At 34.5% G+C, this 19,508-nt stretch overlaps 1 protein-coding gene across 1 annotated transcript; it reads left to right on the forward strand.

Moving 5' to 3' along the window:
• Positions 1-2,480: 2,480 nt before the first annotated feature.
• On the forward strand, positions 2,481-6,409 carry LOC128221973 (uncharacterized). The gene is made up of 2 exons (XM_052930701.1): positions 2,481-2,604; positions 4,455-6,409. The coding sequence occupies exon 2, from the start codon at positions 4,722-4,724 to the stop codon at positions 6,096-6,098; it is 1,377 nt and encodes a 458-aa protein (XP_052786661.1). The 5' UTR covers positions 2,481-2,604; positions 4,455-4,721; the 3' UTR covers positions 6,099-6,409.
• The last annotated feature ends 13,099 nt before the right edge of the window (positions 6,410-19,508 follow it).

Raw genomic sequence — 19,508 nt, forward strand, 5'->3', positions numbered from 1 at the left:
CTTATGTTAAGATTTAATGAGTAGCAGTAATTGTTCAGTGCTTTGAAGAAACCAATAGTTTGAATTTAGCATTGGTTGTAAGATTCAACCCTGTTTGGTGTTTTAAGTATTTGTAGCTAAGTAATTTATTAAATTATGTTTCATTTCCTATCAAAAATAAAACAAGACTTTGAAGTTTCATTTTTTATTTTAATTTCAAAAATTTATCCTCCAACAAACATATTCAATCATGGCGGTTCGTTAAACAAACAAATAACAGGCCTTATAGAAATAACCTAAACTTGGTCTTTCCGATCAAAACCTTGGAAGCTTTTGAACCATCACCATCAAATGAGGCCAGTATGTGTAATTGCATATACTCTCGGTCAAGTTTGATAACCAGTCATATCACTATAGTCACTCAAGAGTTATCGTCATTCAAACATGGAAATAACCTCAAATCGATCTTTTCAGATCAATAACTTTAGAAGCCTTTGTACAATCATCAACACATTTTGTCTTTATGTGCGTGGGCATAATATCTTGGATAAGTTCGATAACAAGTCATATTCTTAAGTCACTTATTAGTTATTTCCCATTAATTATACAAATTACCTCAAATTGACCTTGTCCGACCAATAACTTTAGAAGCCTTTGTCCAATCATCAACAAATTTGATCAGAATGTATATTGGCATTACTTGTATCAGCCGTTTTAAAATCATCACCGAATTAAGTCAATGTGTATTTGCATATAATCTCGAAAAAAAAATTATACTAGCTATATCACTGTAGTATTCGAACTTTTAATTATAGCAATTACCTCCAATCGGTCTTGTCCGGTCAATAACTTTAACCACTACAAACACTTCAAGTGTAGAAACAACTTTGTATCTCACGCAATTACAGAGGTTGATCTGAATAAAGATTTCTTGTAATAAGTACGTCTGAAGTACTTAATTTCACAGAAGCTTACTCATAAACATCGCTAATATATGCTTAATAGATTCATCTACATTTATAAAAAACGGGGGTGCAAACAGTGATCTAATATATAACGCTTAATCGTACCATTCAAACTGGTCCTTTTAAAATCCACTCAGAGCTACTAAGGGCTTCTATAAAATACTTAAAGCTACTTAAAACATGAAGACATACCTCAGAATCACTATGTAATGAAATAACAATTTCAGGAAATGAAATGTTCCATGAATATATTTGCGTATTTATGGGAACACTAATTATGAAAACTCTGTTCTGTTTATCTTATAGGTTTTGATAACGATATACACATGAAACCGTTAAGCTTAAAGCATACGATAAGAGTCGATAGTTTCCCGCCAAAATGACAAAATAAGTTATTTAAGCTTTCTTGTCGAAATTATATAAGAACGTTTGAGCATTACATGTAATACAATTCTATCAGCTTATGTACTTTACCTACTTCATTCTAGTGAGTACCCGATCCAACCGGACAAATGGTTTTGCGCACATTTTGGCCAATTTTGCAACTGCTTTAAACAAGATATTTAGTTTTGTCAGAGTGTTGTCATATGTGGGGCCATAAGTGGTACTCCGCCTATTTAACTCCAGTGAGAATAAGTTCGAACCGGAAAACCAGATGGGCCTGTCGTATCCAGAACCAATGAAACTCGCAAGAATAAAAGTATTTACTTCCATCCAGAAAGGAGGTCCGACCAGATAATATTTGTTCAGGCCGAAATACTTTTCCTGCAGTCCTGCTATCCGACTAACTTCAAGCATCCACTATGATATCATAACTGCTATTGTCAACCGTGAGGTCTTGCTTGAACATTTTTCAAATTGGTCGCTTTATGATTTTATTTTGGTATTTCACACGTTTTTTCCGAAAACAACTTTATGATGTGAGTAAGATTTTTATATAGGACACCAGACTCAGATAATACTAACCATACCCTCCGGGAACACAAAAACAAAAGTATGGTTAAACAGTGGTATGGACAATTCCACCGACTTCTATTTTTCCATCAGCAATGGCTTTTATAATCAAATGCTCATACCATTTGTATAATATCTCGACGATCATGTAAAGTTGATACAAAACAAAGTTAATGTTGATTCATGGCGTAGATGTCACTGCATTTGTTTAATTAAAAAGTAGGTACCGTCGTAGTTTATTTTTCGATTGACATATCATTAAGATACTTAGCTATATCAAAAATTAACCACGTTTTTAAAGCCGATACTATTGTAGCGCAAATAATGATTTTTTAATTTTCAACAATTCACTGAACTTAAAAAATATTCTGGGAAATGAACTAATATAATTCGAATTGGTTTGTTTGTAATTGTTCATGTTTAAGAATCACACACTTAAAAATGCAATGTATGCTTAAGTTGCATCAGCTTGTAGTTAAGACAGGTTTAAAGTGTATGACGGAAACTCGTCTATCGTTATGGAAGTGCAAATATATTTGATGATGTACACAATGTGAATGTAATTATTTCTGTTTATGAATAAAAGTGTATTGGTGCTTATAAATAAATTACTGTTGTAATTGTTGTTTCTATATATATTTTAAATAATGAGGAAGGATTGACAGCAACAAGGTTAAGTGATAGGATTGAGTAGAGGAAGCTACAGGTAGTGTTTTACAATCATATGTTTGCCAAACTTAAGTCATGCATGTGCCAGCTATAAAAAATCTCTAATAATTAAATGATTGTATATTGAATAATAACAAATGTGTATCTATCTAACAGACAGACGGTCAGACGGACAGACAGACGGACGGACGGACGGTCAGACGGACAGACAGACGGACGGACGGACGGACAGGCTTCAGGCAGACAGACAGATAAAGAGAAATAAAGCAAACATCCATTCTAAAAGGGAAAGTATTAAAAAAATGCAAAATAGATGGACTTTCAAAATATTATCTTACTGTGGGCATTTGACAACATTTACAATCACATAAGGTCTATAATATTGAGGAATTTGAAATTCATAATGTATGGATAGCTGGAGACTATGACGTCATTACCCTGGCATTTAGCCGATCTGTGCTGGTAGGCATTTGTTTCTGATAACCTAGAATTGACCATTGTATATATAACAAAATATTGTGCATCTCTACTCACCACACTTCTCAGAACACTGTGGTACTAACAGCGGTCCCACGCTTGGTGCAGAACCCAGTAAAATCCAAATGAATCTGGCCAATCTCGGAATCGAAACCGGGATTTAATGTATGCTATTTTAGTCGTATCTTGAAATTATCTTGAAAGTATCATATCTTTGTCATATTTGTGTTTATTTTCAAACTTGTATCTAAATTGAAAACAATCATAACGAAATAAAAACCGTTTAGATGTTGCCAACTTTGACTGTTCTACAGATTGAAGATTTTGAAATTGACGACTAAAATCCTTTATTGAAACGGGCGCCAGGCTATATGTTATATATAACAGCTGAGCTAACCCCTGGCTATATGTTATATATAATAGCTGAGCTGACCCCAGGCTATATGTTATATATAACAGCTGAGCTGACCCCAGGCTATATGTTATATATAACAGCTGAGCTGACCCCTGGCTATATGTTATATATAACAGCTGAGCTGACCCCAGGCTATATGTTATATATAACAGCTGAGCTGACCCCAGGCTTTATGTTATATATAACAACTGAGCTGACCCCAGGCTATATGTTCTAGGCTATATGTTATATATAACAGCTGAGCTGACCCCAGGCTATATGTTTTATATAACAGCTGAGCTGACCCCAGGCTATATGTTATATATAACAGCTGAGCTGACCCTAGGCTATATGTTATATATAACAGCTGAGCTAACCCAAGGCTATATTTTATATATAACAACTGCGCTGACCGACCCATATATATTCACATACTCTCATGTATATGCCAGTCAGAGAAGTGGCATTGTTAATTAATTAATTTAATAGATACCTAATTTAGTTATTTATTTATCGTACAACCGTGAGGAATATGTCTAAAAATTGAGAACGTTTATATTGGCTCAGATACATATGCCGTAAAATAACCTTTAACGGATAAAATCGGGGACAGTAACCTCCCCATTCAACAATATTGTCCCTCCCACAATTTTTCATTATCAATGGATGCCATTGTCGTGGCATAGCGGTCCACTTCATGTATCTGTTCACAATGAAAACCCTGTTATTCTTAAAACTACATAAAATAACATATAATGACATATGTTTATAGATATCTATAATATTATTTGCACACGCACGCACGCACGCACGCACGCACACACACACACACACACACACACACATATATATATATATATTTATATGTATCATATTCTTTAATATGTAGCTGTAATGATCCATTTAACGTCATATTAATAATTATGGTTTTAATTATATACTCTTATTTCCATTTATACATATATTATTCTTGTTTATTTTAAAGAGTCTAATTTTACTTATTTTATCTTTTTCAGCACAAATAGTTGTACGAGGAAATCCATACAAGTCAGCTCGGAACAATCAAAGCGCTAGCAGTGATGTAAAGAATGTGATAAGTCGGGCTATTGATCTATTATTATGGCTCATGTTTTGATATACGCAAATTAGACTCCATAAAGCAAATCATGCTTTAAACCAAGGTTGGGTAAATATGCCAAAAACATTTCAGCATAAGCACGTTAAGTTAAAAATATAACACTATATTGAGAACTTTGTCACAGGAAATTCTTTAACAAAAGCTGATGGCTTATGAAATGAAAATCGGTGATGAAAAAAATATTTTTGAAAACATCGAAGAATTATCTGAATATGTCAGCGATATTTTAAACTGCGTGGGCTACAGCAATAATATTATCAATCTCCGTCGAGAATTCTGGAGAGAAATGGACAATAAAAGGAGAAAAGAGTCTGAAAGGGACAATAGGATTACCACAGGAAGTAAAGGCGAAGGCTTATCAGCTCCATATGAAAGTGATACAGACAGATTATACATTTACAATTATGCCATTTGTAGACTTGCAGAGGATATTGAAAACAATACGAAACACTTAGCAGAGATTGTCATGGAACAAGGGATTTGCCATGCAGGTTATTTCAAACTGAAACTGAAAACAGTCTTGATAGATGAACGCCCTAGGCATCGATTCCGAAAATCGATTGTTGATATTAATGGGGTATCATATATATCAAGTAACCACTATACTAGAGAATTGATATCAGATGCAAAAAGTATTTTGTCAGGGCCAGCGGCAACGGAGGGCGACGAATATCTGAGCTGGGATTATGTCAACGCACTCCGCTGTACCAGTCAACAAAGTATTCTTTTAGAATGGACCTCGAGGGACCGACCACATGGATGGCCTTCACAAAGTGTGATTCAAATGATAATTGATCAGGAAGCTCAAATGGTTCCAGTTGGGTTTATAGGAAGTGGGGAAAGAGACATGGAGTGGCGCGTGAGCTTTGTTCAGGGAGAGCAAACACTAACGGACAGTTTGAATGAGTTCCAGTATCAGATTTATATTTTATTAAAACATATCAAAACTGTTATGCTTGCCCCTATTTGCGATGAAATGTCTTCATTTGTTATGAAAAATGTTACATTTTGGTACATTGAAAACAACTCAACTGACACATTTTCAAAGCAAAATCTACTGACAAATGTGTGTGCCTGTTTGACATTATTGAAAGAGGCAATACTCCAAAAACGCCTACCATATTATTTTATTAAAGAGCGAAACCTGTTGCAACATAGGATAAAAGATCCAGAAAAACAACAATCATTGATTCGAAAGCTAGATGAACTAAAAAAGCACCCTTTGCAAATATTCGATTGTCCTAAACTGCAGTCAGCTTTGAGATTTACTCGGAGGAAGTTAGCCGAAAAAGGTCGCTGGAGAGACGATCTCGAGGAAATGTTTATGAATAGCGACAATATTTGGAGAAAAGACATTCCATACAGAAAAGAGAAAGAAGCTACACGTGAACTGATGAAAGACGCTAGTCTTCATAGTGTTAATGATGAAATCCGTGATATGGTTTGGCCAAATTGGCGCGAATACGAAGGAAAGGATATATACGAGCAACTTGCCCGACGTGTGAAGACAGAACTGTCATAATATCAATTGAAATACATACCAACAAAAGCTGCCACTTAAACAGCACGCTCTTTTTTTCACAGCTGTTCACCAAAATTCCTCAGTGGATATAATAAAGCGCCATCATTTGTATTGGATGAATGCTATCTGACTTCATTAGTTTACTACGTTGGATTGTTGGGATGTCTTGTATAAAGTTTCAATGCAATACACCAAGCAATGTCGCATATATTAACTTATGTCAGCCTTCATGTAAAAAACATAACCAGTGTTTTAGTTGAAAGAACATGTCTAAATATTAAATGTAAATCATAATAAAACCTTTACTGAGATATTGACTTTAATGTGGTCACAAGCAATACCACACCAAGAATTTCTAACTAAATTAATAAAGGGCAATACATATATCTACCTAACACACAATTCATATGCGTAGCCTTGTCTAAACAATATGATGTTTAACAATGATCAAGTTTAAGTTATAATCTGACGGAAATTATAACAAATAACATAATGATTTATTTCCCAAATACATTTGTACAGTCACTTTATAATTACTTGTAACCTTTGCATCTACTGTAATGTATGCAGATATAGCCAAAATCATCACAAGGCCTTTGCTATGTGAACCAGCTAAAACCATTGTCCCACAATTCGCTGGCTATGGGTATTACCATAATAACTTGTTTTTCAACATTTTTCTCAAATGTTTTGGTTCAAAACAAAAACAGATTTTGTTGTCAATACCGACGGATATGTCCATCTGAAAATGTTACATACACTTACAACACAATAGTTTCACTAGATTTCAAGTATTGCAAACTTGATTGATCTATATTCATTAGATTTGTTAATACACGTTCATCTCGATTTCCATCATAACCTCCTGAAACGATCCCCACTTAGTGTTTGCAAATTTCGGATTTTGCGAACTCAATTACCCTTTAGTTACGATGCAATCGAATACTGACCTACAATTTAATAAGAAGGCTTCATTTAGGTAGAAATTTGGTGTATTCTGTTTGCAAAATGTTTTTAGAAGTTTGTCATATTGAAACGAGCATTTCGGACCAAAGGTGTTTTTTTGCAGAAAACCCCTGGGTTTTTCACTCTTTCACGTACTTTTCCCCCAGCATTTGAAAGGTTTGGGGAAAATCCCGCTGAGTTTCAATCATACGAGCTAATTAAAGATGAAAGTTTGATTAACATAGCCCAATAGTTTATATCAAAAAGAGCATTTCGATTCGACACCGGATGTGAAATAACGCGAAACAAAAAACAACAGTTGTTCAGTACCGAGTTTTTCTCCTGCGGGATAAAATAACCAGCTTTTACCGATCATGCACAGTCCATAAATACGCCTACTTCTGAGTCATTATATTATTGTTATGATATTTATTATCACATGGTTATGGATTTCGACATAAATTAAGGGGGGGGGGGGGTTATGGGAGAAAACCAAGCAAAAACCACATTTGCTAATTTATGATATATATTGCGATTAATGAATTTCATTTAAAGACAACCTAAATGTCATATATATATATATATATATATATATATATATATATATATATATATATATATATATATATATATGTGTGTGTGTGTGTGTGTGTGTGTGTGCGTGTGCGTGTGCGTGTGCGTGTTTGCGTGAGTGTGTGTGCGTGCGTGCGTGCGTACGTGCGTGCGTGCGTGCGTGCGTGTGTGTGTGCGATAAACTGTGGGTGTCTTTTCAAGCTTAATTGATTGTAACTACGTCAGTGTTTTGTTGTATGCTGTAACTTGTTTAGATTTTTATTTAAAAAATCATGCCATTTAAAAGGCTTCTTTACAAAGACACTGTCATAATTGTGGTTTCCTTTAACAAAGGCATGATGGCATACATGTATGAATGCTTGTCTCTGTAACCTAGAATAAACGACCATGTACCGAATACGGCCAGTTGTTGTTTTATAAATGTGCACAGCGGGAATCAATCCTTTTGAGTCCGGGGTCCTTAAAATGCCCATGAATACCGATTTTAACACGCCAAATGGCAATGGTAAATATTCCTATAAGAAGTGTATGTTTAAAAGTTCTGAATGTTTGGAATTGTTTGATCAATAGCCTACTAAGTTTGAGTATGTACGATCAGAATCGTTGAAATAATAAAAGAAATAACTTCCCTATGTATTTCCATCACGATCAAAACAATAGGGTTCATCAGCATCACCTAAGGACAATCGACTTGTTGTGTAGCATGTTCCTAGGTAAAACTTTGTTTTAGTGCAAACATAACTATCCCAACAAATCATTTGATATTTTGACTAAACTGATTGGTTATCTACTGGTACCAGTGTAGTTTCAGCCTAGATCGAACAGTTTTAGACATTTTAAGTAAAAAAAATAACTATGGCTTTGACGTTTTGTGATTAACGGTCAAACCATTATTTAGTTTTTGTATAGAAAGTTACCTATACTTGTTGATGGTAAATCTGGGCATTGACATAACCTAAAAAAGTATTATATGGTGTCACTTTTGTTCAAGGTTTAGTTTAAAAATTATACATTTTACAGCGATTGTGAAGGAATTTATGATAATTTATACTTAGTCGCTCTCGTTCGCACTTCGTTGCGCGAGAGTGTGGTCATGTGTTGTGGAAACCAGAGTTACCGGAGAAAACCCACTTGTCCTGCTTGGTGATCACTAACCAAACTCACATGCGCCCAGGCCGGGAATCGAACCAATGCCGCATTGGTGAGAAGCGAGTGCACTAACCACTGTGCTAACCGGACAACCAAGGTTCAAGGTTCACCTACAATAAACTGTTATTTTCCTACTCAAAACCGTTATTAAGCTATTGCGTTGATTTGTATTGGTCTTGTGACTCTTGACCTAACGACCCCTGCAAAACGATTGCGGTAACCTACTGGTCAATGACAAAATTAGCTTTCAACCTAAATTCATTGTCTTATAAATCCCCATTGTCAGTGAAATCACTCGTGTGGGGAATACATGCCCTTTCCACATAGAGATATGATAAATACGGTTGTGAATGTCGGATGTCTGTAATACAATGTCATTCTGAATTTCCGTGGAAAATATTTGATGAGAGGAAAAAAAAAATGTATGATAAGCAAGCATTTCTGACATTATAACGTTGCCATATATGTGTTTTGGTGTTTAACTTCTTTAAGTAATTAAAAAACAAAGTGGAAGCATGCACATTACTAGACGATTGTCTGTGATATATTCCTAGTTGATGTAACATTTAATGATTAACAATATTCGTTTAAATAATTTATTTTGGATCATCAAGCTACAGGATCGAAAAGTATCACAGACAACACGATTAGGCCACAACAACTTGATCATTTGTTTTACGGACTTTGCCAAAAAAGTAAGAGCGAGCGAGCAAAACAAAATGATTTCCATGCATTTTTGCAATGATTGGCTCGTTCCATGACAAAAAATAAAAAGTTGTCAAAACGTTAAAAAAAAATCGAGTGCAGCTTTAAGGCAAATCAGAGGCCAGCGCAAAGCAAAAAAAATTAAATTAAAAAAGTTTATTTCTTACCAAATTTATCCAGAAGTAAACAAAAACAAAAATATGCGAGGCCAAATAGTTTTTTTCCCGAATTTTAGGTGCGGCAAATCCGACGAACAAATGATCAGTTTGTTGTGGCATTATATGTATACTTTTGTACATGAGATAACTCAGATCGGGAATGACAAAGTCACTACGACTACACAATTGCTCAACACTAACGGCTCTTGAGAGATATAACATGTCTTCAGTTTTAAACATGTATTCATAGTGATATGATTTTTCATCAATATAATGAGTTGGGATTTAAAGATCTAGCTAACAATGACAAATCTCTTCTAAACTCATACACGATAAAATGTATACAATCTTACATACAATGACCACCTTATTAACCCGTATCGTCAAAATGCTTTTTCATATCAACATGTCTAAGTTTGTATGATATATGTTCAAAGACTTTCAGCTTTGTTTGCTAGCTCAATTCAGATTTAATTTTTAAAGTCAAGGTACAACATAACGCACTTTTTTCTTCAATTCTTGCACGGTACTATGTCGTCAGACCGTTGAAAGCTCAATGTTCATATTACTTTCAAACGCTCTTGTTATAATCAAAACACCAGTCTACACCTCAAATTTGTTCAGAAAAAACGAAGCAGTCGACGAAAGTAGGATTAACATCACTGTTGTCATGGATACACGTGAAGTTGTGTTACATAACTCAGTCACGCATGTGCATATGTCCCCAGATATGCCGTCGTCATATTTGGAAACGCAACCCTCGGTATAGACTGTCGTCCTCACACATTACAGGAACAACAATAAAAATGAGTAAGAGCTGCTTAGCGAGGTCGAGATAATCTCATGTTTTACATGTACTTCACTAAGATAATTTATATGAATATAAATTATTATGATTACATTCAGATACATGTCCTGGTGATACTTAAACCGTATATTTATATGTAAAACTACAGAAACGAGCTCAGTAGTCGAAATTTTAAAACATAACCCCCCCCCCTAAATGGTACAGGGTGAACGCCAAAGACATACATTAGAGAAACAAACAATCACAAACCAGAAACATGGAACAACAGCACAAAACTCCACAAACAATTTCAGTAGCAAACAGTTTCAATATATATCTATATGTATGTAAAATGCTATAAGCGTTATTGTTTTATGCAATTACAGAATGGAATAAAGATCACACATCCTTTAATGTGCAAGATGTGTCACAAGGCCATAAATTCCTCAGGATTAAGGTGCCTCATAACACCTTTAATTTAGGTTAAAGTGACTTGAAAGTGACAGTTAATTAAGGTTGTAATACCCTGATGGCCATCATTTCAAACCATGAGCAGCTTGAAAAAAAATGTGTATGATTTCCGGATTTAAAAAACAAAAACAAAAATAAGCTTAATTTTAACTTTTTAATATCCCCCCCCCAATTCTCAGAATTATTAGGTATTTCCTAATATCAACATATGTCCCAAACAACAACCACACATATGTAAATGGCTTCTTTATTTTTATATACATATTTGACACCGACATGTACTTTATGACTGATAATAAGCCAACTGCTAATTTCACACTGAGTTGGTGCAAGATAGACATTCCAGAAAGCTATGTAACGCTAGGGAGGCCCAAGGCATACGATATTAGGATTATACCTACATAACCATGTTATCAATCAGAGGTTGATGATTATTTCTCTTTCATATGTTGTACATTAGTACCCACATGATATCACAGTGATATTCAACGCTTCAAAGAATAAACATTAACTTATATTTTCCCAATTGAAAAAAAATGTCAGATTTTAAAAGCAGTTGAAAAAAAAAACAATTATAGCTATCAAAGTGGTGAACGTCAGGGTGAAATGAATAAACTATTATATTTGCCGATAATTATTTACAAGCCGTGATTTTTGTTAGAATAATGTGTTCCAAATGAGCAATAATTTAGTGTTACTTTTCAAATATATGGTGTGTCTGTCACTATGCATATGGGGGAATATCTTGAATATCATATCCAAATGTCTCTATTTTAATCCTGGCAACATTATCAAGGCGCACCAAATTACAGGAAATGAAAAAGACGTTTTTTTGTTACCAACAAATACCTCTTATAAATGTTACCAAAACGAAATTCAGAAACAACTTCGCTATGAAACGTATTTATAATGCTCAAACTTGGTAAAAAACATTTTACAAACATCCACTTGCACGTTTTAACTAAATAAGGTTCTGAATGCATAGTTACAAATATTTTGCTATATGAGTTATATTGTACTTAGCATCGCCATCCGATGTGCTGCCCACTAAAAAACATTACTAACAAGCTTCACAATAGATTGTCATAAAGATACCTTGCATATTATAATACCTTTGAACACAAATCATTTTAACTAAAAGTAATGACTCTTCTCTTGGGAATCTTAATTACTTATGCAATGACACTCTTCACTGGTAATGAATTTAAAATTAGTTAAACAGCATATACGTTAAAAACCTTCAGTTGATTAACACTATTATTTTATTGTTTCAGAACTTTTTCTTCAGATATGTCGGCATACATCCGAGGTTGTTTTTGATGGAAAATGACCGAGGTGTTGCAAATGGACTCGCTTTAACTACATCTAACGTACTACGTCTTTAACAAATTTCACTGAATTCACGAATTGAATCCATTTGAATTCTGGCATATTGGAATGGAAAATGATTAAATGATCCTTATTTATGAGAAAGACATGTGTTCATGGAGTGATATGATACACTGTTGACATTGATGACCGTAGTTCAGACAATCTGTTATAGAATTTAGACAAACATTGCGTATACCATCAAAAGTAACTTGTTATTCTGGTAGGCTATCTATTTAATGTCTATCAACATTTTCTATTAAGATAGTGGTGAATGGTTTTGCAGTTTACAATGTGAATAGGTAATAATTACAATAAGGAGGAGCACCAAATGCGAATAAATACTCCCATTTTAGTTTAGTAATAAATAGTTGTACTTTAGGCCAAATTCAGAAATCGGAAATACGCCATTTACTATGTACGATTTCTGAATTTGGCCTAGTTCTAACAATACAGAATATAAAAACAAGTTTCGTATTACCTCTTTAGAAAAGCGCCTATGAATTATATAGCTTCTTTACAATACTGTGAATCTGGATGCCAAACGGACAGAGGTTTCTGAGTTCTCACCAAAAGAAGAGTTTTTCCTCGGCCAGTCGAACACATTTGTCAGACATGTTGTTATCTATAGCACTTGAGAATTGTTTTAGGCTTTGTTGCATCTCGGACTCTGTAATGGCATGAAGTGCACAGTCATCAGCAAAGAGCAGATCACGGATGATGGTGTTCTTGACTTTTGTGATAGCTTTCAGTCTACGAAGATTGAAGAGCTTTCCATCTGTCCGGTATTTGATGTGCACTCCCGGATCGTCCACTTGGAAGGCATCAGACAGCATTGCAGAGAACATCATACTGAATAGTGTTGGTGCGAGAACACAGAGAGAACTTTGACAACTTTGGTCTTACAATCAGCATCAAGAAAACAGAGGTGCTCTACCAACCTGCCCCAGAGAAGCCCTATGTAGAACCATCACTACTTGTGAAAGACACAAAACTAAATGTTGTAGATAGATTCACCTACCTGGGAAGCACTTTATCCAGAGCTGTCCACATTGATGATGAGATCAACTGCAGAATTGCAAAGGCCAGTGCAGCTTTCGGCAGTCTACGCACAAACGTCTGGGAACGCAGAGGCATAAAACTGGACACAAAGATCAGCGTCTACAGAGCTGTTGTCCTGACCACCCTCTTGTACGCCTGTGAAACATGGACGGTCTATGCAAGACACGCAAGGAAACTTAACCACTTCCACATGACCTGTCTCCGCAGACTTCTCCACATTAGGTGGCAAGACAGAATACCGGACACTGAAGTCTTGGCCCGTTCAAAGCTGACCTCTATACATGTCATCTTACAGAAGACACAATTGCGATGGACTGGCCATGTTCATCGAATGTCAGACAACCGCATTCCAAAGCAACTTCTGTATGGCGAACTGCAGGACGGCTCAATGTCAACTGGGGGCCAAAAGAAGAGATTCAAAGACAACTTGAAAGTCTCACTGAAAGCATTCCACATACCAACAGATAAGTGGGAAGAATTAGCTGACAACCGATCTGAGTGGCGTTGTCACATCACCAATGGAGCAAAACTGTCAGAACACTCACGTACCAAAGAGATGGAAAGGAAACGTGCATTCCGTAAAGCGAAAGCAGCTAGCACCTCCACCACCGAGCCGGATTGTACCGACCACAGATGTCCAACCTGCGGAAGGTACTTCCGTGCCCGGATTGGCCTGACAAGTCATCTGCGGACTCATAGAAACAACTCAACTACATAGACAAGTCATGGTCATCTTCGCTCAGCGATGGACGAACATCATATACATACTTTGCTCATATTGCAAGTTTATAATGTATGTGTTAATCGGTTTCCCAAATCGCTTGACTGAGACATCCAAAAGCTACCATTAAAAGTATTGATGTTTTCTCCTATTCTATGAGGTTATAAAATTGTATTAAGGGAACATGTCTAAAAAATGGCTGGAATAAAGTATAGTAATGTTAACCACCGAACTCAGTCTTTGTAAGACAACATCAGATCCTAAAAGACCGTTTCCTTTGTGGGGACATGTAATTGTGACCATGTTGGTTCAACGTGACTAAGAATATTCTCTATATAACACATTGGATAGATTGTTGAAGTGTCTGTAAATGTAAACTCATTGTAAACTTTATCATTGGTAACGTTAAAATCAGTATTTTTCTAGAAGGGTAATGAAAACGCTTGTGATATGCTGTATTTTTAACAATGTAATCAGAAAACCGTTTTTCTTGCGCATGTTTAAGAATACAAACGTGAGCAAATAATCAACTTGTTCACGTCTAAAGTTACTAACGATACAATTATTCATTTTGTTAATTTAAACAAGAAACGCCGCAATGGACCAAAACCAGGTGCTCAATGACCGACAAAGGACTTTAGCCTATAGTTCTTCAGTTTCAACTGTTTTTTTCTCCATTTTTAGTAACAGTGACCTTGACCCTAGGGACCCCAAACGCAATCCAATGAAAGGCATCCATAAACTCTTTCTATATACCAAGTTGGGTCAAGATATGTCAACCCTAACTAAAATTATTTAGTTTCAACCGTTTTTCTTCTTTTAGTAACAGTGACCTTGAACTTGCCTCTAAGGACCCAAAACGCAACTCTACAAAGTTTGGTCAAGATATGTTAACCCTTACTAATATTATTCAGTTTCAACCGTTTTTTTCTATTTTTAGTAACAGAGACCTTGACCTGCACTCTAGGGACCGCAAACGCAACCCCATAAGATATACATAAACTATTCCTATCGACCAATTTTGGTCAAGATATGTCAACCCTTACTGAAATTATTAATTTTCATAGGCGAGTTTGACGCCGTCCGCCCGCCCGCCCCGACGAACAACGACGTTCGTCATTCAAATAACCAGGATTCACTATGTGAAAACCTGGTTAACAAAGGGGGGCGACTGGGTAGGAAATTGACTATTCTTTGCAATTGACATTCAGTCCTTTCAAAAAGAATACACATTTTTATTGTTTACAAATATCTTACATACATTTGATAAAATGCGATGTTAAATCACTGTGTATAACATACGATTTTGTTACGGTTGTGTGGATAACCCCTCACGTAATTACGTCTACACCTCTATATAATGCGTCAATTGAAAGTCATGATGATAAAATAAAACGAATATTATGCAGCGCACACATATAATGAAACATTGAATTAAAACATTTATGTATATATGTTGTGGTACAGTAACAGCCTGTGTTATTAGGGAATATAACAAACTTTACGATTTTCTGAAAATATGTTTTATTATTGTATATGAAATAATGACAATTATTTTGAAATAGTAATAACGTTATTAATTGCAAAAAAGACAGCGCGCTCAACTACGCCGCTTTGACTTAGAAGTGAATACAATAATGATGTAAATGCTTGTAAACAATAAAAATAATTTAAAGTAATAGCAAACAGTTACCATAACGCTCAGGCCAAAAACAAAATCTCATGAAAGATCTCTATAAATTATTTGTATATTATAAGTCTGCACGTAGTATGTCGACCTTTATGTCAAAACTAGGAAAGTAATTTGATATATACGGTTTTGATGCTGCTTCCCACCACCCCGTCCGAACACTTTTGACACTACGCCGATTTGATTTGAAGTCAATACAATAACGATGTTATATGTGTCTGTCAAAAGCAATAAAACAATCAAATTGAAAAGTAACAAGAATCGCAATGTGACAAAACCAGGCTTTTAATGATGGCAGAAGAGATTCAGTTGTAACTGTTTCTTTTAATTTTTGTAACAGTGACCTTGATCCTAAGGGCCCCAAACAAAATCCCATGGAAGACCTCCATAAACTCTTCCTACATAACAAGTTTGCTCACAGTATGTCAACCATAACTGAAACAGAATTTTTAGTAACAGTGACCTTGACCCTAGAGGCCCAAAAACAATCGATAAAAGCTCTGCATAAACTTGTCCTATATACCAAGTTTGGTCACACGATGTCAACCCTTGAGTTATTCAGTAAAAACATATTTCTATTTTAACCTTGACCTAGACCAAAACTCTCGGGGCCCAAAACACGATCTGAGGAAAGGTCTCTATAAAGTATAAACTCTTCCTACATAACAAAGTTGGTACCGATATGAAGACCCTTACTTAAGTTATTCAATACCAAACCTTTACTATTATTAGTAACCTTGACCTTGATCCTCAAACGCATTCCCATAAAAAGTCTCCATAAACTCTTTGCATATACCAAGTTTGGTCTCTTTATGTCTAACCTAGCATAAATTATTCGAAACATAAGGCAACTTTGACGCTGCCCTAACACCAGCCTGACCGAACAATGACGCAAGTCATTCAAATAACTTGCTTTCCCTTATGAAAATGTGGTTAGGACTTTTAAATTGTGCCTTTCGAAAGAAATTAAAAGAAATATTAAAAAAGAAATCAAGGGCAATTTGTATTTAGGGCTAAAATTGAGTTAAATTCCTTGAATTAAGATGGTCGTTAATAATTCTGCGAAGTATAAAGTGCATTGAATGAAGGGTATATAAGTTTTTTTTATTAAAATCCCTACTTGCCCTGAAACTTTAACATGCCCTAAAACTTTAATCTTAGTCAATCAGGGGCCATAACTTGCATTAAGGATAATATAGAGTTATGTAACCTCATTGTGTGACGGTCCTGAACAACTGTGTGAAATATTAATTTAATTGCATGAATGGTATAGAAATTATTAATAAATATCAAACCTGCTTTAAAACTTTAACCTAAGTTCTATAGTCAATCAGGGGCCATAATTTGCATAAAGGATATGTAGTTATCTAACCTCATTATGTGATGGCCCTGAACAACTACGTGAAGTGTTAAGTCAATTGAATGAAGGGTATTGGACTTCTAAGTGAAAATCCAAACTTGCCATAAACTTTAACCGGACGCAGACGCCGAAGCTGGGACGAGTAGTATAGCCCTCCTTATAATTCGAATAGTCAGCTAAAAATGTGCGTGTCAAAAGAAGCAAGAAAGACCATTGATGCAAAGCATCAAAGGGCGCCGTTTAATAGTTTATGCATTTGTTATATGTTGAAAAACAAGGAATGTCAAGGCCAACAAGCATATTACAATGCATCGAACCGCATCCATGAAATTCTCAAAATATTTGTATTTCTGCTTAACAACATAGGCTGAAGCATTGAAATTGAAGAGTTTCAAGTTGAACATTTCATTAGGGGTGTGGTACATTAATGAACACGACAGAATTAGGGTGCTTGTGCACTTTACATTTTGTCATTGCCACCTATCCATATACCAAGTTTTATTTCAATACCGTGAGTATTTTGAAAGTAATGCTCTGGTCAAGAAAAAGAGGCAAAGGGCAATAATTCTGTAATTAGCTAAAATACAGATATAGTCAATGTGCACTGCACTTCCTCTTGTTGTGCTTTACCATTGAATGATGTTTAATGAAATTCCAAAAAGTAATTTTCTTGTTATGCTACGGACAGGAAAAGGAACAAAGGGAAGAACTCTTGCATTTCGCTGAAATAGAGTTATTGTTCTTGTACACTGCAGTTCTAATCATTTAGGGGGAGGGGGCAAAGTCACCATGCTGCAATGACAACATGAAGGGAAGAATAAGTTTCCTGATTATAAGGGGAATTCATCATGAAGAAGTGACATGAAATAAAAAAAATTTGTAGTACTTTAATAAACATTATCATTTCGTATAGTTTATAAGTTTCAAACATAAATAGAACATAATTATTGAACTGTTATATAAAAAGAGAACATTGTTTACTAGATGAAATGTATATAACATAACATGCCTTGTTTTTAGCTGTTTAATAATACTAAAATGTATGAACTTGGACAAATTGCATAAAAAACTAGTCAATGGAGTTATAATGTTAACTCCTCCATTTACATGGTAAAGAAGAGTTGAAATTAGTTAATAGTGATATTAACACAAAAATACATGTGTCTTATAGTACAATGGCAATTTTTTCAAATATGATAAAAAATAATGCATACAAACTGAATATGTATCAGACTATGCATGAAAGAAATAATACTGTTTCTATTTTTCGCAATGGTTTTGAAATACAACATAAATAGGACAAATATGCACAAAATAATAGTAAACAATGTGTGAAAGTGATACTGAACACTTAAAATAATTTCTTTGTGCATTAAATGAATATATACCAAATCAAGTCCAAAATGTATAATAACATGAAGAACACCCCTTTATGAATATCTTCATAAAAAATCAAAGTACATGTAAACAATAATCATTTATATTTATAATTAGTATCAAATATGTCTGATCCGTTAAAGTGTGTTTTCATTTGCATTAAATTAATATATACCAGAAAAGCAACTATTAAAATCCTTAAATGTATGAGAAACTGAAGACAACAAAGAATAACAACCATTTATGAATATCTCCAAAACAAATCAGAGGTCACCTAAACAATAATAATTCATACAATTAGTATCAAATGTGTCTAGTTTTTGTGTCTTTCATTATCTTTAAATGAGCATCTTTAAAGTGAAACTCTTATTTGAAATCAATACATATAACAGGGCTTACACTGAAATGTGGACGTTAAAATCTCCCGAATACAATATCTTTTTCCACTATTTTTCAATTAGAATGTTAAAAATCAAGTAATTTGTAACTTTAACTTGCCAAATTCAAAGACTTATATTATAATAAATCATTTTATCTTAAGACTTATTGAATTTGTGACCATAAAAGTAATATTGACACAAGGTTTGAATATTTTGAACTTTCATGCTTTATACTCTGGTGGTTTTCTTCAAAATTATGGAAGTTTTTGTACTTCATAGAAATCAATTTTGAAAGTTTTAACCCATTTCTGAGGAGCAATATACTTCCAAACTTCCTTTAATGGAAGCCCTGTATATAATTGTATTTATAACACACATGAAATTGACTGATAAAACAATAACCACTTACTAAATATTGCATTTACTAAAATATTGTTTACTGGTTTATAACAAGCATGTGACCCTGTTTATAATAGCAGAAATCATGGCAAATATTAAATGATTGGTGATTGCTAAAAGATTTATTGGGGTCTACTATAGTATCACAAGGCAGAAATACCATGTTTTATGTTTATTCTTATTAGCAAATTGAACTCAAGATCCTTCATTAGAAACATTGTTGTTGACATCTTTCAACCCATTTTGAAAAATCAAAACAATAATA

This window comes from Mya arenaria, chromosome 16, assembly GCF_026914265.1.
Source record: "Mya arenaria isolate MELC-2E11 chromosome 16, ASM2691426v1".
Lineage (NCBI taxonomy): Eukaryota > Metazoa > Mollusca > Bivalvia > Myida > Myidae > Mya > Mya arenaria.